The sequence below is a fragment of the Microtus oregoni genome, unplaced genomic scaffold, assembly GCF_018167655.1.
Source record: "Microtus oregoni isolate MIOR12 unplaced genomic scaffold, Mior012 000031F_ref0000149, whole genome shotgun sequence".
In the NCBI taxonomy this organism is placed as follows: Eukaryota; Metazoa; Chordata; class Mammalia; order Rodentia; family Cricetidae; genus Microtus; species Microtus oregoni.
Genome location: NW_024543090.1, coordinates 12,286,006 through 12,307,143, shown reverse-complemented (window position 1 = coordinate 12,307,143; position 21,138 = coordinate 12,286,006). Strand labels below are relative to the sequence as shown.

At 35.2% G+C, this 21,138-nt stretch overlaps 3 protein-coding genes across 3 annotated transcripts; 1 reads left to right on the top strand and 2 right to left on the bottom strand.

The window, feature by feature from the left end:
* The first annotated feature begins 8,775 nt into the window (after positions 1 to 8,775).
* LOC121465673 (olfactory receptor 4K3-like) lies at positions 8,776 to 9,717 on the top strand. The gene has a single exon (XM_041679002.1). The coding sequence runs from the start codon at positions 8,779 to 8,781 to the stop codon at positions 9,715 to 9,717; it is 939 nt and encodes a 312-aa protein (XP_041534936.1). The 5' UTR covers positions 8,776 to 8,778.
* Positions 9,718 to 10,119: 402 nt separating this feature from the next.
* Positions 10,120 to 14,426, bottom strand: LOC121465504 (olfactory receptor 4F4-like). The gene is made up of 3 exons (XM_041678721.1): positions 13,409 to 14,426; positions 11,832 to 11,848; positions 10,120 to 10,140 (listed from the first exon to the last, which is right to left on the bottom strand). Exons 1-3 carry the CDS (start codon positions 14,424 to 14,426, stop codon positions 10,120 to 10,122), a joined length of 1,056 nt encoding a protein of 351 aa, XP_041534655.1.
* A 4,767-nt stretch (positions 14,427 to 19,193) lies between these two features.
* LOC121465870 (olfactory receptor 4F4-like) lies at positions 19,194 to 20,132 on the bottom strand. The gene has a single exon (XM_041679286.1). It carries the CDS (start codon positions 20,130 to 20,132, stop codon positions 19,194 to 19,196), a length of 939 nt encoding a protein of 312 aa, XP_041535220.1.
* Positions 20,133 to 21,138: the final 1,006 nt, after the last annotated feature.

Below are 21,138 nucleotides of genomic sequence, written 5' to 3'. Positions count from 1 at the left end.
TAAAATAATAGAAATGGGTTAATTTAAGATGTAAGAGTTAGCTGGAAATATGCTTAGGCTATTAGCCAAATAGTATTGCAAAAAAAAAAGATTTGTGGGAGATAGAATTTTATGTAAATTGTCCTGCTGAGCAAACTGATTAACTAATAATAAGGATCAAGCAGTTACCAGAAGTCCTTGGAGGATCCAGAAACAGCCTGAGGATGACTGAAGGCAATAATTTTTATAGTATTACAGTTTTCCTTGTCTATAAGAGGAAGAACGGTCTATTCCTCAGTTAAGAGACATGACCACAATTCCTTGGATTGTTACATAATATGATGAACTCACTCTAAGTAAGATTGCCCAAAAAGGAAAATTATTAAAATAATAATCAGATATTAAAATGTAGACATATTTATCAGATAGAAAATTGTTGTATTTATATTTTATAAGAAATATTAGCTTTAAAATTGATTTCCAGTATGTATACAATGGATAAAAAATACCTTGACTAATATTAAAAATCTCAGTGGTTATTGGTTTGTTTTATTTTTTAGCTTTGATTAGCACAAAGACATTAAAATGAGCTGAGATAAACAACTAAGGTTTCTAAATTCTATTTAACAGCAGAAAACAAGGCTTCGGCAATATTTTGTCCTACATAAGTATTCTTATAAATCTTTAAATTTTTAGAGGAAGACTACTAGGGCAACAAAGTGTAATATTATAAAAGATGTAAATACAAAAGTATTGCATATATCAAAGTGCAACCGTATGTATCTAAAATGACAATATACATTTTACATTGCAAATACAGAAGGAAAGAACACATATAAGTTTTATTTTTTTTCCATTTTTTTTGAGAAAAGGAGAAAAAAAACAAGTTTCCACCTCCTCCCAGCCTCCCATTTCCCTCCCCCTCCTCCCACCCTTCTTCCCCTCCTACCACCCTTCTCCCCCTCCCCCCACTCCTCTCCCCATCCCTCTCCAGTCCAAAGAGCAGTCAGGGTTCCCTGCCCTGTGGTAAGTCCTAGGTCCTCCCCTCTCCATCCATTTCTAGGAAGGTGAACATCCAAACTGGCTAGGCTCCCACAAAGCCAGCACATTACGTAGGTTCAAAACCCCGTGCCATTGTCCTTGGCTTCTCATCAGCCCTCATTGTTCGCCATGCTCAGAGAGTCCAGTTTTATCCCATGCTTTTTCAGTCACAGTCCAGCTGGCCTTGGTGAGCTCCCAATAGATCAGCTCCACTGTCTCAGTTTAATAGTGTTGTTTTTCCTAATTCTGTATCTTAAAATACATGAGATTATTTTCTCTTCAACTTAAATATTTATTGATTTATCTAAACCAATATTTTATTCATTGGATTCACAAAATTTCCAAAAAATATTTTCATAATATTCAGTGTTGTTTCTCCTTCTGTTCCTCATTTGGACCTTGGGAGCTCAGTCCAGTGCTCCAATGTGGGTCTCTGTCTCTATCTCCATCCATCAACAGATGAAGGTTCTATGGTGATATGCAAGATATTCATCAGTATGGCTATAGGATAGGGTCATTTCAGGTTCCCTATCCTCAGCTGCCCAAGGAATTAGCTGGCGACATCTCCTTGGACACCTGTGAGTCCCTCTAGAGTCAAGTCTCTTGCCAACCCGAACATGGCTCCATTAATTAAGATATATACTTCTCTGCTCCCATATCCATCCTTCCTTTATCCCAACCATTTCATTCCCCCAAGGAAGTCACGACCGCGAGGGGTGCACCCACCCCCTGAGACAGTGGGGCTGATCTATGGGGAGCTCACTAAGGCCAGCTGGACTGGGACCGAATAAGCATGGGATAAAACCGGACTCTCTGAACATGACAGACAATGAGGGCTGATGAGAAGCCAAGGACAACGGCACTGGGTTTTGATCCTACTGCATGAACAGGCTTTGTGGGAGCCTAGACTGTTTGGATGCTCACCTTCCTGGACCTGGATGGAGGGGGGAGGACCTCGGACTTTCCACAGGGCAGGGAATTCAGACTGCTCTTCAGACTGGAGAGGGAGGGGGAATGAAGTGGGGGGAGGAGGAGAGGAGTGGGGGGAGGCGGAGAGGAGTGAAAGGAGGGGGAGGGAAATGAGAGGCGGGGAGGAGGCAGAAATTTTTTCAATAAAAAAATAAATAAATTCTGCTATAGGAATTCCTACGGCCAGTAGCCTTTAAGTTACTTGCCCACTTTTGTGTGACCTCTATACTATAAATGCCAATGTAAAACATGTGTCTGGCCTCTCTTCCGATTCCATTGCTGTTCCCCGTTGAAGCAGAAGACTGTGATTCGTGAGCCTACCCCTAAATAAATAACCCTTGATTATATTAAAAAATATATTCATTGTTGTCCCATCTGCAAAAGATGCTTATACAGCTACATTCCACACATGTATGTCCATTTTTACAACCAAAATAACATGGAACTTTGTATCGTAATCACTGATAATTATAATTTAGGCTTGCTGATTAAAAAAAACAACACATAGCAATTTTACTTTGATATAAGTTGAACTTTTTGCAACTCCATCTCTTTATACAATTGAAATTGTAAAAAGAGGTGTCCTTCCTAATTTTCTAAAGTAAGTAAAAGTAATGTTTGTATTCCATATAGGTAATAATCACCGTATCCAGCTCATAACTGCTAATATCACATAAAGTAACAGAATACACTGAACTTCATCAGTTACATGATCAAGAGTAACACAGATTTGACACAGATTTGCCATGCACTAGGGAATTATGTTCACAGTATAATTTTTGTTTATTTTTTGTTCTTTTCATATCTCACATTTTAAAGCAGATGGTCTCATAACTACAAAAATCTTAAACAATTTGATTATATACATTCAGTAAGTGATAAGGCAGCAGAAAGTTTCTCTTTAGTATTTAAGCATAATGTGAATAATTTTGAAATTCATTTAATTTAATCAATGGTGACATGACATATACAATGTTTTACTTGTCTAATATCCTATTTCCACAGATTTGCAATCCTCAATATTACTCTCAACAGAGAAAACTCCAAGGGATTTCTATGATAATTATTTCCAAAGTCCTCATTTTGGTCAGAACACACAGAGGTAATATTCACCCATGAGGCAAACTCAGGAAGTGAATATATATTGAGCTGAGGGGACATTTGTTTCTACACAACAAGATTAACTTCATAGGCACACATCAGACTGGCAGAAAATATGACCAAAAAGAAAATTATGAACGTGATAAGTCATCAATGTGATATTCTTCTGTAAGTTATTCTTTAAATATTTCTACTCATCTCCTTTTTACTGATGCTCACCTTGTTTTAGTTCCATATTTTCCTTTACTTCTGACATCTTTAGAGTTAATTAATGTTTCCTCTAAACATGCTATTCCATGTGAGCTCATAAACATATCAAGAAATTATCATTCTTTTCTGGTAACACATAAGAGAAGTATCCTGTTAAAGTCATACAAATATTTCATTTAACTTAACCAGAAAAAATATTTTAGTCCAAACTGTGCAACATAGATAACATTCAGAATAGAATTGGTAGGAAAAATAAAACTAGTTAAGTGGTTATTTTGAAAATAAGTTAAAAATATTCTGCCAACTATCATCTACTATAAGAAAAAATCAGTCTCTCCAAAGGATGAGCTTCCTCATTTATTCTTAAATGTAGAGGGGTCAATCCTGAAGCCATATGCAACAACAAAATTGGTTCAACAAATTCAATTTATGTTTATTTGTATATACACACATACATACATATATACATACATGAATACATATACCAAGATAGATAGCAATAAGAATCAAGGAAAAAGAATCTAGCCACTTAAGGGGAAGCATGTGGACAGTATGTGGGGATAGTATTTATTAGTAGTTTGAGGAAGAAAAGGGGTGGGTAAAACGATGAAATTCTACTTCAATTAAAAATATTTTAATAGTAAAGTCCACATACAAGCAACAACAACAACAAAAAGCAAACAACACAAGATAGAAATAATCAATCTGCTAGCAAAGCAAGCTATTAGGAACCACCACCCTTCAGTCATCAGTGTCTGTCACATGGTGTCTCTTACATTGTGTAGTTATGACTACAACTATAAATATTTACAGAAATGTGAATACTGAGACTATTACAAAGTTTAACACTTTGACAGAAGGGTAATAAAATCAGAAAAAAGATTGAAAAATACATCCAGTTTGCTTCTAGACCATAATAAGGTTATTCAATTAGTTTCTGTTCATTAATCTTTTATACTTATTACATCTAATCCAGCAACAGATTTTCTAGGAGAACTGTTACTAAGTTAGATGCAATAATTACAGAGATAATTTAATAGATTTGTGTATTTCATTAGGTATTTGAAATCCTGATAGATCCTAAGCAAGAGAAGGGTGAATTGCATGTTATGTTACTGAAAAACAGTTTGAATGTTGAATGTGTCCTTTCCATGTATGTGTTTCATAGATATATCTCAACTTAATTGCAACTTTCAAGTATTTAAAAGATAGTTGATTTTATGTGTCTATATCAATAACAACACATAAATATGTGTGATTTTATGTATCTATAAATGTGTGGGTACATATAAAGTATATATGCACAAATATATAAATATACTCAGATAAAATACACAAGTAAAATATATATATTTGGCATACATATCTTAAACACAATGTTCGGATGAATGCTGAAGGCATTGGATTTTACAAACTATCTTGTTTCAAGGTATACTAGGAAATACGATTTATTAAACAACTCATGTATCATTATATTCTGATAGTAGAAAGATTCAATAATCCCTGTGTGTATATTTTATACTATATGTTTACAGCACAATATTAAATTGATTATATTTATGCTATTGTAATCTATGACATTTTTCCTAACTTCTAAATAATCACGTGGAAACAAAACAGTCCTAATAACATCATTAAAACATTTCTGTTAAAGTGTGGTTGTTCCTTTGTATAGAAAGTAGTTGTAAGATAATTTACATTCAAAGTGGCCTGATACGGTAGTGTTCTAAATCTAAAATCCTAGAGGATACAATTTACAAGGTATTACTTTAGACTTGGTTTTACTTTGTAACAACTTTCCCAAAGAAAGTCTGACATAAATGCATGCTCTTTATTAGTAATTCCCTTTATGAGTGTCACAGTGCTGTTTTGATTGTCAAAATTAAACTCAAAACATCCAACACCAATAGATATGCTAACAGTCAGTGTGGAAAGCTTAGAATTTCTCAATCTTATGCAAAGAACCACGGTCAACTAAGAAATTCTGGGAGTGAGAGAAGCATAACCCAGGGAAAAGCACACCACTTGGTTATCCACACCAAATGGTCAGGCGTGGAAATGTATTTACAAGTACCATACTGTAGACAGAATAGTTTGAATGTATAAACATTGAGAAAACAGAGTTTCTTTTCTAAACCCTTTTAATAAATGAAGATTCTCTTCTCATATAATATATTCTGAATGCAGTTTTCTCCTCTACTTCTCACAATTTCTCTGTACCTCTTCTCTTATTGGGATCCCTTTAGGTCTCCCACTAGGAAAGAACAGGTTTCTAAGAGATAACGACAAAACATAATAAAATATAATAAGATAAAACTAAAACTATCATATCAATGTTGGACAAGACAAACCAACTAAAAAATTAAAGAACTGCCGGGCGGTGGCGGTGCACGCCTTTAATCCCAGCACTCGGAAGGCAGAGGCAGGAGGATCTCTGTGAGTTCGAGGCCAGCCTGGTCTACAAGAGCTAGTTCCAGGACAGGAACCAAAAAGCTACAGAGAAACCCAGTCTCGAAAATCAAAAAAAAAAATAAAAAAATAAAGAACCCCAAGAGAAGGCACAGGAATCTGAGACGCATTCATTTACACATTCAGGAGTCTCTTCAAAGTACTAAACCAAAAGTAATAGTACATATACAGAAGACCTTTAGGTACCATGCTTCTTGTTTCAGTCTTTCTAAGTTTATATGAGATTTGTTTAACTGATTTAGATGGCCTTGCTCTCATCATGAATTTGAAGGACAACAAGGAACAGTGTATGGTGCAATTTAGACTGAGGAAATAAAGGTAGAAATGTTGTAATTACATTAGGATCTTAAAAATTAAAAGAAATTAACACAAACTCAAAACAAAAAGTTCAGGCTGGCCTAAAACATTTAGACATGTGAGATAATAAATAAAATAAATGACGAAAAATTCTTTGCTGTTTAACCAGCGTATTTTCCTTAGATATTTGATAAATCTCTGTAAGCATGAGTGTTTACATATCTCCCATAATGCTCCTATAGTAGTTGGATGTGTTACCTGATGTCTTCAGAACGTTTTTGTTTTTCATCCTCACTCCACCTTTTTCAGTCCTTAGAAAACAAGAATGTAAAATAATTCTGATAGTGCCGTTAATTATTTCATTGTTCACCTGCTTCAGGATAAAATAAAATAAGACCAATGAGTTGAAAAGCATCAATAGAGTTACTGAAGGGAGAAAAATAATGGGCAATGATTGTCCACCATCTGGCTGGATATTGTCTATTAGCATTCCACTTGTGCTTTGAGGTAAGTAAGTTGTGCTCACTGAAAGAATAAGGACACAGTCATCTAATGCTGACAGCTGAAGGACAATTTTGCTTATATGTTTACATAATATATTCTGTTCTTTAAAGCAAAGATTTTCATTAGATAAGTGATATGAGAAAATATGCTGATGATAGATTTATGTGAGGAAACTAGAATTTTTCAAAATCTAAGGGTTCTCACAACTAGTTTATGCAATTTAAGATCAATATTTTTTTTTTACTAGTAAGAAGGAACTAATTGTGATTTTAAGAGTTCAAGGTTGGAATATGTTTTGCCATATTGTCATTTGTTCATAACATCCCTATAGGTACTTGCAGTGGTATTTTGTTAATCAGTTTTATTGAATCGATAAATTCTGCTATATACTTTTGTGAATGATATCTGTGAACCTGGTTTGTATATTTCAGTCTAGTATCTGTGTATGCCTTATATGGCATTCTACTCTGTATGCTTCCTCACTGAGGTTTTCCTATCAGTTATATTATAGTGTTAATCTAAAATTTCACTCCTCTATGTCACAGAAACAATTCTGCTGTTGTCAAATGGAATAGTTGTACATGATTCCAAAAATGGTGGCATCCTAGAAGACCAGTTACACTGATAGTCAATGGAACTCCCCATCAGCTTCCAAATACAATCTTCACTTTTTTTTCTAGTATGGAATGCCAGAATTGCTAGTGAAAAATTTAGACATTTAAAAAAAAAAATGAGACACATTTTTAGGTTTTCACATTGCTGTCCTTCTTTCTCACTGTTCTCCTCCAGAGGAATTTCTGAATAGAGCAGGTGTGTAACAGTCACATATGATGCTTCTCTTCATGGGGTGTTCATGGCTCATAAGATTACTTTGGTTCCCCAAGTCCCCCCTCCTTCCCTTCTACCTTTTCTCTCCCCATCTCCCCTTACCCCCATCCCACCCCACCCCCAAGATCCTAATTTTCTCCCCGGCAATTTAGTCTACTTCCCTTAGCCAAGAGGATAACTATATGTTTTTCCTTGGGTTCACCTTCTTACTTAGCTTCTTTAGGTTCACCTATTGTAGACTCCGTGGCCCTTATTTATGGCTAGAAACCAATTATGAGCGAGTACATCCCATGTTCATCTTTTTGGGTCTGGGACACCTCACTCAGGATAGTGTTTTCTATTTCCATCCATTTGCATGCAAAATTTGAGAAGTCATTGTTTTTTACCGCAGCGTAGTACTCTAGCGTGTATATATTCCATACTTTCTTCATCCAGAATTGGGATAAAGGAAAGGTGGATAGGGGAGCACGGAACCACAATTCTTAGTTAAGGGAGCCACTTTAGGGTGGGCAAGAGACTTGACCCTAGAGGGGCTCCCAAGTGCCCAAGATGAGGTTCCCAGTTAGTTCCTTGGGCAGCTGAGGATTAGGAACCTGAAATGACCCTATCCTAGAGCAATATTGACGAATATCTTGCATATCATCATAGAACCTTCATCTGGTGATGGATAGAGATAGAGACAGAGACCCACACATGAGCACTGGACTGAACTCCCAAGGTCCCAATGAGGAGCAGAAGGAGGGAGAACATGAGCAAAGAAGTCGGGACCACGAGGCGTGCACCCACCCACTGAGACAGTGGAGCTGATCTACTGGGAGCTCACCAAGGCCAGCTGGACTGTGACCGAAAAAGCATGGGATAAAACTGGACTCTCTGAACATGGCGAACAATGAGGGCTGATGAGACGCCAAGGACAATGGCACGGGGTCTTGATCCTACTTAATGTGCTGGCTTTGTGGAAGCCTAGCCAGTTTGGATGTTCACCTTCCTAGATATGGACGGAGGGGGGAGGACCTAGGACTTACCACAGGGCAGGGAACCCGGACTGCTCTGTGGACTGGAGAGGGAGGGGGAGAGGAGTGGGTGGAGGGGGAGAAGGGTGGGAGGAGGGCGAGGGAAATGGGAGGCTGGGAGGAGGTGGAAACTTGTTTTTTGTTTATGTTTTTTTTCCTTCTTTTCTTAATAAAAAAAAATTGAAGAAAAAAAAAAAGATCACTTTGGGTATCAGTGCCACTCATATTTGGCTTAGATTTGTCCTTACATTTATGCATCTCTATTCAGGTAAGTTTCAAAGTGAATGTCAAAGTCTACACGGGAAATAGAATTCATCATATCTTTTTTTTTTTTTTGTAGGTTACTTCTGGGTTCACAGTTAGCATAATGGATGGAGGCAATCAGACTTGGGTGTCAGAATTTATACTTTTTGGGCTTTCCCAGTCACAGAGTGTCCAGGTTTTACTCTTCGTGATGTTCTTGATACTTTATCTCTTTATTGTGTCTGGAAATATTATCATCATTGTCTTAATTACTACTGATCGTCATCTCCATTCTCCCATGTACTTCTTGTTGGCCAACCTGTCATTTGTTGATATGTGGCTTTCCTCAGTCACCACTCCTAAGATGGTATCAGACTTTCTCAGGGAAAACAAGACCATTTCCTTTGCAGGCTGCATGTCTCAAGTTTTCTTCGCTCATTGCATTGCTGCAGGAGAGATGGTGCTCTTGGTAGTAATGGCTTATGACCGGTATGTGGCCATCTGCAAACCACTCCACTACTTTACCATTATGAACCTGAGAAGATGCACTGGACTGGTGCTGGTTTCTTGGACTACTGGCTTTATTCATGCCATGAGTCACCTGGTAGTGATTGTGGAGCTGCCTTTTTGTGGCCCTAAGGAAATAGATAGCTTTTTTTGTGACATGCCATTGGTGATCAAACTAGCATGCATGGATTCCCATGATCTGGATATTCTGATGAATGCTGACTGTGGGGTTGTGGCTGTAACCTGCTTCACTCTGTTGCTCATTTCCTACACATACATCCTAATCACTGTTCATCAGAGTTCTAAATCTGGTGCGTCTAAGGCTCTGTCCACATGCAGTGCCCACATCACAGTAGTGATGATATTTTTTGTCCCTTGCATTTTCATTTATGTGTGGCCACTCAATATCATCTGGTTGGACAAATTTCTTGCTGTATTTTACTCTGTTTTCACACCTCTTCTAAACCCAGCTATTTATACACTGAGAAACAAAGAGATGAAAAATGTCATGATAAGATTCATAAGCAACTATCTTGGCCCTAAGGAAATTTCCTAATATCTAGATATGTAAACTGATTTTTCCAAATAATGAGACTAACTGAATGAAATAGATTTGCAATCAGGAAATAAAATTTTGTAATAATTTCTCTATAGACATATAATTTAATATGTTAAAGAGAATATGACACTTTTACAGACCAACAATGAAAATATTGTGTATTCTTAATTTTAAATGTAAAAAATGCTCTTTGTATACAGGAATGTCATACAACTATTCTTCTGTGTCTCTAATAAAGTTTACCTTGACATTAATTGAACAAACTCATAAGTTTATCTTTGTGTATATCATCTTTGTATATTTTATATGAGTACAATTCTGTACATCATCACATGCCCCAAACTGTTCAATTTCTTTGCCAATTATTGATAGTCATCACCTTTGCTTTATATCAGTTCACTAATGTGGTGGGATGAAAAACTGAAACAAAGTAGAAACAAAAGTTATTGCTTCACAAAATTGCAGTGAACTATACTTTCCTAATTTTAAATCACATGAAAAAAGCCTAATAATAAAGCACAGCAATAAATTATAATGAGATTTCTAAATTATCACAATCTGAGACTAAAATTTCTTCCTTCAACTATTACTTATTATTGTATAATACCCTAAAATATAATCTCCATGAGTACTGTGCCCATAAATTGCCTGATTAACTATTAAAACTGTTGTACTTATTTCAATGATCAACACACTTGGGACATTTTAAAGCTTTTTTGTTAAGTACTTCTACAAGTCTATTGGTCAGCACACCTGCAGATGTCTCTTAATAATTCCAAAACTGCTTATAAATGAAGGGGCTCTATGTGGCCCCAGTATGGCAAACATGGCTCTGGCTGGTGTTGTCCTCTCCAATTCCTTCTGCCTTTCTAAAAACCATAAGAGCCGGGCAGTGGTGATGCACGCCTTTATTCCCAGCACTCGGGAGGCAGAGGCAGGCGGATCTCAGGGAGTTCGAGGCCAGCATGGTCTACAAGAGCTAGTTTCAGGACAGGCACCAATGCTACAAAGAAACCCTGTCTCGAAAAACCAAAATAAAATAAAATAAAATAAAATAAAATAAATACCATTAGACTACATTTCTAAAGTTACCCTCTGTGGTTTATTCTTTTATTTATTCACTCCCTCTTACTGATGTTGATAAACAAGGTCCAGCTACCAAAGTATTTAACTCCAACAATGAAAAGCCCCCTTTGGTTGCCCTAATTAACATGTACAATTAAAATTAAATATTTTATCCTAACAGGAGGTTTCCCCTTTTCACTTTACAAACATTTTCCTATAGCCTTGCCTGTTCCCTTTCCTTTCAGAGCTCCTCCTTTGTCCCTAAGGACAAATCTCTCCCTTCTGCCCCCTCTTATCCCCTGCCCTTTGTATGTCTGGGGCAAATAAATATCCGTGTTGAGAACTTGATCTCTAAGTTTCTTGTGCTAATACTGGCCCCTTCAACAAGGCTCAGCAGACAATGAGAATGTTGAGATAGAAGACTAACTTCATGTCCTTGGTCCAGCAATCTCTGGGTTATTTCCTGAAACTTGATGCCAAGATTTTTCTTTTAGAAGCTTCTTTGTGCCTGGATTTTCAGCATTAGATTCCATTAAGGCTTTCTCCCATGAGAGAAAATGTTATATATAATATGCTTCCACCCTTTTCTTAAAATTGATTTTTATTGAGCTCTACATTTTTCTCTGCTCCCCTTCCCCATTCAACCACCCCCGCAAGTCCCCATGCTCAAAATTTACTTATGAGATCTTGTCTTTTTCTACTTTCCATATAGATTAAATCTATGTAAGTCTCTCTTAGTGTCCTCATTGTTGTCTAATCTCTCTGAAATTGTGATTTGTAGGTTGATTTTCTTTGCTTTATGCTTAAAAACAACCTATGAATGAGTACATGAGATAATTTTATTTCTGTGTCTGGGTTACCTTACTCAAAATAATGTTTTCCTACTCCATTCATTTTCCTAAAAAATTCAAGGTGTCATTATTTTTTTTTCTGCTGTGTAGTACTACATTGTGTAAATGCACTACATTTTCCTTATCCATTCTTTGGTCAAGGGACATTAAGGTTGTTTCCAGGTTCTGGCTATGACAAACAATGCTGGTATTAACATAGTTGAACACATATCCTTGTGGCACAATTGAACATCCTTTGGATATATTCCTAAAAGTGGTATTACTGGGTCTTGAGGAAGGTTGTTTCCTAATTTTCAGAGAAATCGCCACACTGACATCCAAAGGGGCTGTACCAGCTTGCATTCCTACCAGCAATGCAGAAGTGTTCCCTTTTCCCCACAACCTATCCAGCATAAGTGGTCATCAGTGTTTTTGAAACTGGCTATACCTACAAGTGTAAGATGGAATCCCAGAATTGTTTTGATTTGCATTTCTCTGATGACTACGGATATTGAACATTTCCTTGTCTTTCAGCCATTTTAGATTCCCCTCTTGAGAGTTCTCTGTTTAGGTCTGTACCTCATTTTTTTTTATTGGATTATGTGTTCTTTTAATGACCAAGTTCTTGAGTTTTTCCTTTATTAATAGCTCCTTTATTTTACCATTGATTAGAATTTTCTTATATTTTAATATCTGTTTGGATATTTCATCCTAGTTTTTTATTTGACCAGGCATAATTTTAACCCTTTTATACATAAATTTCCATTTTTATTCACTGCATTATATTATAATTTACTCAATTAAGTCGCTTGTTGCTCACATTTTCTGATGTTCAACTTTAGTCTGTTTTCATGGAAATCATGGGAAAGATAAAAGTTGGTAGAATAACTGCTATTTTAAAAAAATATAGTCTCCTTTATTTCTGTTTTGAAATTTAATATCCCTCACTATGATAGCAGAGTATGTGCACATTAGTAAGCACACAAATATACACATTTGCACCTAAATGAACACATTCCAATTTCATCTCTAGTGTTCCAAAGGAACATGTACTAAGATTGAAGTAAGTCATGATCCCGAAACAAGTTGTGAAATATCAAAAAGTGAAAACACTTGACAACATTAACATAGACAATTAGCATTGCGATTATAATATTATCTAATATTCACTGAGTGATGATTTTTTTGTCACACATTTATATTGTCAAATCATAGTTGGTTAGCAGGCAGATATATCCTTTATGAACCTCTGACGTAGGCATATAAACACTTATGTCTGGGCTCCAAAACCACAGAGAAACCCTGTCTCGAAAAACCAAAAAAAAAAAAAAACCAAAAAACAAACAAACAAACAAAAAACACTTATGTCTGTACACATTGTCTTTGTAAGATGGATTGCAATAATTTTTTAGTATATTTTTATGGAAAAGGAGCCAAATAAATAAATAAATAAATAAATTTTATTATGTCAAACACCAAATATCCAGATCTTCTCAGTTGTGCAGAAATATTAATATAACAATGCCTTTAATTTTTCAGAAAATTAATGAATAGTATTTCAAATTAGTGTTATTAATTTGGAAACAATATAAAAATATAAGTTATAATCATATAGAATAAATTGGGCAGTATGAAAACCTTCTTTATCAATTACTAAATAAGGTAAAAATGAATATTACAATTGTCATAAGATTTGATGAATAATTTAATAATTTTTTTATTTCATTATCCCAATCTCATAACTACAGAAGATCTAAGGCTTTCCCAAAAATTTAAATTCCATTGTCTCAGACGTCTCATAGCTGTTTTCATCTCTGTGTTCCTCAATGTGTATATAATGGGGTTCAAGAGAGGAGTGACCACAGAATAAAACACGGCAAGAAATTTATCTAATGACCTGATGGGAAAGGGCCAGGCATAAATGAAGATACAAGGTCCAAAAAACAGAAGAACAACTGTGATGTGAGCAGTCAGTGTGGACAAAGCCTTAGATGATCTATCAGAAGGGCGGCACTGGATGGTCATTAGAATGACAGTATAGGAGATGATTAGAAGAACAAAAGAACACACAGTGAGTATACCACTGTTGGCAATGATCATGATGTCCAACCTATATGTGTCTGCACAGGCAAGTTTAATTACTCTAGGAAGGTCACAATAGAAGCTGTCAACCTTATTGGGACCACAAAAGGGTAAGTTCACTGCAAAGGCCCACTGACTCACTGAGTGTAGGAAGCCGATTCCCCATGCAGCCACAACAATGCCAAAACACACATTGTTACACATAATTGTAGTGTAGTGTAGAGGCTTACAAATTGCTACATATCTGTCAAAGCCCATGGCTATGAGGGTCACCATCTCACTTCCCCCAAAGAAGTGAAGGAGAAATATCTGTGCAAGGCAGCCCTTGAGAGAAATGACCTTACGTTTGCAGAAAAAGTCAGCAATCATCTTGGGAGCTGTCACAGAAGACAGAGACAGATCTATGAATGAGAGGTTGGCCAACAGAAAGTACATAGGAGAGTGGAGATGGGAATCAGAAATCACAGTTATGACAATAAGAAGGTTGCCAAAGACAATTCCTACATAGAAAACAAAAAAGAATGCAAACAGAAAGATCTGAAGTTCTTGAGAATCAGAGAGTCCAATTAAAATGAATTCAGTCACCACAGAGTGATTTGTTTCCCTTGTTGACTCATTCCAGAAGAGAGTCTCTGCACTTGCCTTGGAGAAGACAATGGAAAGGATATCAGTGTTGTTATGTGCAAATTCTACACTCAGCTCACCCATTAATGACCTGCTATTAGCCATTGTGTAAAAGCTCCCAGACTAAAAATCAGAACTCATAAATTTTGCTATCGTGCATCCTGGTTCTTTTCTGCAGGTTAGCCAAGCTCTCATGTCCCATGGTTCTAGACTCCATCCTCAGGCAATGCTGCTCTCTGTGCTGCTCTCTCTGTACTCCCATCCTAGACTCACTTCTCTTCCTCAGAAAGTCAGAACACTATTTTGTACAGAACATTCCTTACCTTATTTTGTGTTAAAGTACTGAGGAGGAAAAAAAGTTACCATTATCTGATACCGCAGACATTTTTAGCATAAAAGACAAAGATAAATATTGATGAGTAACACCCATCTATTCTTGTAGGATAAAATGAAATTTTACAAAAATAAAGGCTGAAAATAGGATTAAAATAAGGTATAATTTAAAAGTGAGAAGATGAATGATTCCTATCATGGAATTCTAAGGTAACTTTAGAAAACTTCAGTAAGGATTTTTTTTTTGAGAAACAATGTAAAAGAGTTTAATGGAAGATTAATTTGGAAATAGATTCTGAATTAGTAAATGTGATTATTTTTTGTCATGAACATGGAACATTGTGAAAAAATAATTTAATTTGTTCACTTTGGCCTTGATGGGATTTTAAGACGCAGAGATTGGAAGCAAATTTAAGAACCTGTTTGAAGCCAACAGTAGGTAATAACTACAAGTTGTGGTTGTGTGGGCAGAAAAGGGGAAACATTCAAGAGGGCTCATATGTAGCTCTTTTATTTCTTGAGAAGAGTGTTCATAAGCTGTCAGTCTGTGCAGTTGGATGTGTAGTGAATGACCTTGAACACACCACTGAAATTTGTGACCACTTTGGATAAAGAATGCTGGGAGGATGGGGTATAACTATGAAAAAACTGTTTCCTAGCACAATACATGAGGCATGTACCTAATAACTTATTGCTTTTACTAGAATAGTAAAAATATTAATAGGAGACAAGAGATTAAAATTGTTTTAAGATGCTTTAAGTATTTTTATTTGAGTAATCAGGAATAATGTAATATGTTTAACTTTGATAATAATTATAATGAACACATGGAGACAATATGTAACATTCCAATTACCTTTAAGAATATGACTGTATAAAAAGAACCAATGGAAAGTGGACATTGCCTGAATATGTAATTTACTTGGTATCCAGTTAGGGAGTAAACAACGACAGTTTTACATGGTGTTAAGGAAACCTTTAATTGTTTCCTAGAAAGAAAGAAATATTGTTTGAAGTAATTTTATAGTGAATGAAGTAGCAGAAAAATATACAAAGGGCCAAGGATGGCACATGCCTTTATCCTAGCACATTAGAGGCAGAAACAATTGGATCTTTGAGTTCAAGGGCAGAGGGAGTTCCAGGATGTCCAAGTGTACAGAGTGAGTTCCAGGACATCCAGGACAACACAAAGAAACTCTGTCTCAAAAAAAAAAAAAACAAAAAAAAAAACTAAAACAAAGAAGTAAAGGAATAATTTTCTGACTAGGAAACAGACTTGACAATAAGTAACAAAACTACAAAGATGCAAACTACAAAGATGGACATTGATGTATACTGTTTTTTAAAAGAAAAAGGCATATAGAGTCACATTTGCCAAATTTCACAGAGAAATGGTGTTATTTCTTATGAGGATTTATTATATCACAACACATTGTGCTTAAAATTTGTGGTGATATCTCCATTTTCCAAGTCTCTTTCTTACCCTGTGCAGTTAAGCACCAAATTGCTGTTTACAATGTTCTATGCAATCTTACTGGTTCAATTTTTCCAGACATAAGGATAGATCTAATCGTAAAATAATTCATGAAATTTCTTTTAGTTCGTGTCTTCTTATTGCAATAAAAATATAATCATACCAGCACTGACAGTACTCTAGGATAGAATTCTTATTGTAAAATGCATTATGGTATGGCTAACTCATTAAAACCTTTTTTGAATAAGAGTATGCAAATTGAAGATGTTGTGAGTGTTATTTGCTTCAAAGTATTGGTACATTTTTTTCCACTGATAGAGAATAAAACATTCCAGATAATAGTTCTATGAAAAATGTTCCATGAATGAAGATTGTTCAAGGGTTCTCATGGGTAAAAAATCAAATTACCATAGTAGAAAATAAGAAGTTAACAATGCTATTTTTCAGAAAGAAAAGAATTCTGTGGTTCATTATTATTCACATCTTCAGAATTATGCTTCTAAGGGGAGAATAATGAAAGAATAATAAAGTAGAATTTACATCTAGAGTCTTTTTACTAGCACAATCTCCTCAAAGTTCTTTTGAGATTCTAAAAAGGACTCAAAAAGTTTGGAAGAATGTAATGATTCTTTTATTCATTGAAAAAGTTTTGCCTCGTATACACTACTTTAACTATATTAACCAAGGGCTGAATGTGATTAAACAGAAATTCTTTTAGCATGTTCACTTTGAATTCAATCATTAAAATATTGTACTTTTCATAACCATCTTTTATCTTGATTTTTTTTAAAAGGAAATTATCTCTGCACTCAAAGGGATAAGAAGCAGGGCTTTGGGTTTAAGCACAGATCTACTTCTTGATCCTGGATATAATTAGAAAAATTTTTAGGCTTTCATTTTCTTAACTTTCAAAATGGTATTATACAATCAATATTTCAGAATTTACACAATTATAACAATATAGTTTGCAGGTTCTATGTGAAAATATGTCCATAACTAGGTTTCCCTCAGATTACTTCTCCTCCTCCTGCTCCTCCTCTTCCTCTTCCTTGTCTTTCTCGTCCTCCTCCTACTACTACTAAATAATAATATTAAAGACATAGAACAAGAAAATACTATACTTTTGGAAAGAAGAGCTGCATAGAACCACTGCACAAGGAAGAAAAAACATGTTAACTTAGTAAAATTAGGTGTAGGAGCCAATAATTGTTGCCACTAAAACATTGATACTGAGGTTTGTCCTTTTCAATATTATTAATGTTAATTCAAGTATATATGACAGTCTTACATGATTTTCTGTTTTGTTTTTTGAAGAAGGAACATAACTGAGTCTTGAATAATTACATGATTCTATTGATAGATGCATTTAGCTATTAATAAAATTCTAAACTGTAGTTGCTTCTACTGATGAATTTCAATTTTGGCATTTTACTTACCTCTTTCACAATTAAAGAATTCAACATCAATTTTAAGAGAAAAAATAGTATAGAGTCCCTGTCATACATACTTTCAAATCATTAACATTTCTGGAAGATTGGCTTTTATGTGAATTGTCCTTCTGAGCAAACTGCTTTGCTAATGAAGTAACCAGAAGCCCATGAAGGGTGCAGAAATAGCCTGAAGTTGTCTCAAGATTCTGACTTTTATAGTATCACAGGTTTTCTCTTGGCCCCTGGAGGGAACATGAACTCTTCCTGAATTAAAGAACATTGCCACAATTTCTTGGATCTCACTCAATCTAAGTGTAATTACAAAAACAACAAACAAATAAACAAAAATGGCAAAACAAAGTAATACTACAAAATTAAAATGTAGACAGATTAACAGGCAGTGAACGATATTTCAATTCTATAAAGAGGGTCAAGTTTTAAACATTGGTGTCTAGTAAGTGGAGAACATATCAAAAAATTCCTTGATTAATATTTAACACGTCAGTTCTTATTTATCAATTTATTTTTTCAGATGTAATTGCCATGAAGACATTAAAGTGAGCTGAGATAAACAATCATGCTCCTGAAATTGTATCTGATAAATACAATCAAGACTTGACTGAAATTGTACTTTTGCTCACCAATTGTCCCAGGTTTTGTGTGAAGCAGCAGACTCTTCTTCATGAGCATAGGCAGCTTGGGAACTGACACAGTAAGTCAAGTTTTGTGATATTGGTGGTATAGCTTTAGATAATAAGTCTCCTGAAATACTTTAAATTGTACATCACTTTTTACAACAGTCATTAAATTCATTGAGAAAGACTACCAGGGAAACAAAGTTATGTTATTAATAAAAGCAATATGCATAAGTACTGCATGATTCAAAGTACTACAACCTGATTAAAAGGACATTGTACACTATCACAGAAAACCAGGAAAAAAAGAGCACATAAATTTTTGTTTTGTTTTGTTTGGTTTGGTTTTTTTCGAGACAGGGTTTCTCTGTGGCTTTGGAGCCTGTCCTGGAACTAGGTCTTGTAGACCAGGCTGGTCTCGAACTCACAGAGATCCGCCTGCCTCTGCCTCCCGAGTGCTGGGATTAAAGGCGTGCGCCACCATCGCCCGGCTAGCACATAAATTTTAATAGTGTAGAGTTTCCTCTCTATCTTAAAGTACATATTAGAATACTTTTCTATCATTTTTCATAACTGATGGTTTACATAAACCCACATTTTATCCATTGGATGCACCTAATTTCCACAGGAAATATATATTAATAGCTAGTGTTTTTATTTTCTCAAAAACACTGATAAAGTTATACTGCACACAAGTATGTACATTTATACAAACAAAATAAAATAAAGGTTTGTGGAAAAATTGTTGATTACTTAAATAAAATGCAGATGCTTAAATGTAATACAAAACTTAGTAAAATAATTAGTTGGAAAATAAGGGTAATACTTTTGCATTGTAATCAGAAGAATGCACTGTAACTCCATTTGAATGAATTCAGTTGATAGGTACACTCCCTGAATTTCTAAAAATTAATAAAAATGTTTTTATTCTATAGATTTAGTAGTCATGGATTTCTTGACAGTGCATGGTATTGTTCTATGTTTTTATTAACAAAATTTACTATGTAATTTCCATAGAACTTAAAACCTGTCTACTCAGTCTTCTGATGGTCAACTTCATATCTTTATTCCTTAAAGTATAGATAGCAGGATTTAAGATAGGAGTGATAACAAAGTCAACAATAGCAAAGAAATTATCCAGGGACTCAGTTGGGAAAGGCCACACATAGAGAAACATGCATGGAATAAAAAATAAAACCACAACTGTGATGTGAGCTGATAAGGTGAAAAATGCTTTGGATAAATCAGTTGAAGAATGTTGCCGGACAGTGACCAGGATAAAAATGTAGGACACAATCAGGAAAAAGAAGGTACACATAGATATGAAACCACTGTTGGCAGTGACCACAAATTCTAGTTGGTAAGTGTTTATGCACGCAAGTTTAATGACCCTTGGAAAATCACAATAAAAGCTTCCTATGTTATAGGGTCCACAGAAGGGTAAATCTATGACAAAAATAAACTGAGAAATGGCGTGAATCATGCCTATGGACCAAGCAGCTATTACCAAAATCATACACATTCTATGATTCATAATCATGAGATAGTGAAGAGGCTTACAGATGGCTGTATACCTGTCATATGCCATGGCTATGAGCAGGACCATCTCCACTCCACCCATCACATGGATGAAGAACATTTGTATCATGCAACTGTGGAAGGAAATGACTTTACAGCCGGTAAAAAGATCAGATATCATCCTCGGAACTGTAGTAGATGAAAGGCCCAAGTCGATGAGTGATAGGTTGGCCAGTAGAATATACATGGGGAAGTGTAAGCTGGAGTCAAAGATCACTGTCAACACAATGAAAAGGTTTCCAAAAATGATTCCAACATAAAATAAGGAGAAGAAGAAGCAAAGAAAAACCTCCATTTCAAAGGATTGTGCAAGTCCCAGCAAAACAAATTCAGGTACAATAGAAATATTTACTTGACCCATTGGATCAGAAAGTAAGGAAGACACTGGAAAATCCTGAAATACAAGATGAATTAAATTTAGAAGCATCAAAAGTAGATTAAATATAAGTAATTTTAAATGAGTAACCATACCAGAAATGAAGCTCAAGAGTAAAACATTCGCTTAGCAAAGGGTGTATACTAAGAACAAGTAATTTTTAGTGGGTAGACTATTTATAAAATATTTGGAAATCAGGGTGCAAGAGATGTATTAAGGTTAGAAAGAGCTCCACTCAAAATGATGCATTACATTAAATTATATTAAATGATAAAGCATAGTTTAGGAGATAGCTTGTAAACTCAGATAAAACACATTAAGCAAATTCAAGAAATTCAAGTGAAATAAAAAAGGATATTGAGACTGTGGATTGTATCTTGATTACACTTTACAGCTAATATCCACTTACGGGAGAAAATCTTGGTCCTGCCTCAACTTGATGTGCCATTCTGTGGTGACTCTCATGGCCCTTTATGAGTGGAGAGGGAGGAAGAGTGGATGGGGGTTGGTAAAAGGGAGGTGGGGAGAGGGAACAGGAGGAGAAGAGTGAAGGGAAAACTGTGGTCAGTATGTAAAATAAATAAAAATTAATAAAAAGGAAAAACAAACAAACAAAAAGTTATTGAAAACTATCATAAGTGAATACAGTATTCCAGAGAATCAAAAGACTCAAAGTTAAAGAAATCTTTGTTAAACTGTAATGAAATTAAGTGAATATCATGAATTAGAATGCAATGTGAGTTCAGACACTAAAAACTTACTTATTACAGATGTAAGTTGAAAATGTGACTCCATGATAAAATGCTTTTTTCTTAGGATGTGTGGGGTTTGCTCCTCTCTTAATAAAAGAGAGAAAGAGAGAGAGAGAGAGAGAGAGAGAGAAAAGAGAAATTTATCTTATACATATACTCGTGACTCTGTCAAATCTAACATGAGTTAACCCCCTCTCTCTCTGTCTCTCACACACATATATAAAGCAATGAAATATGAT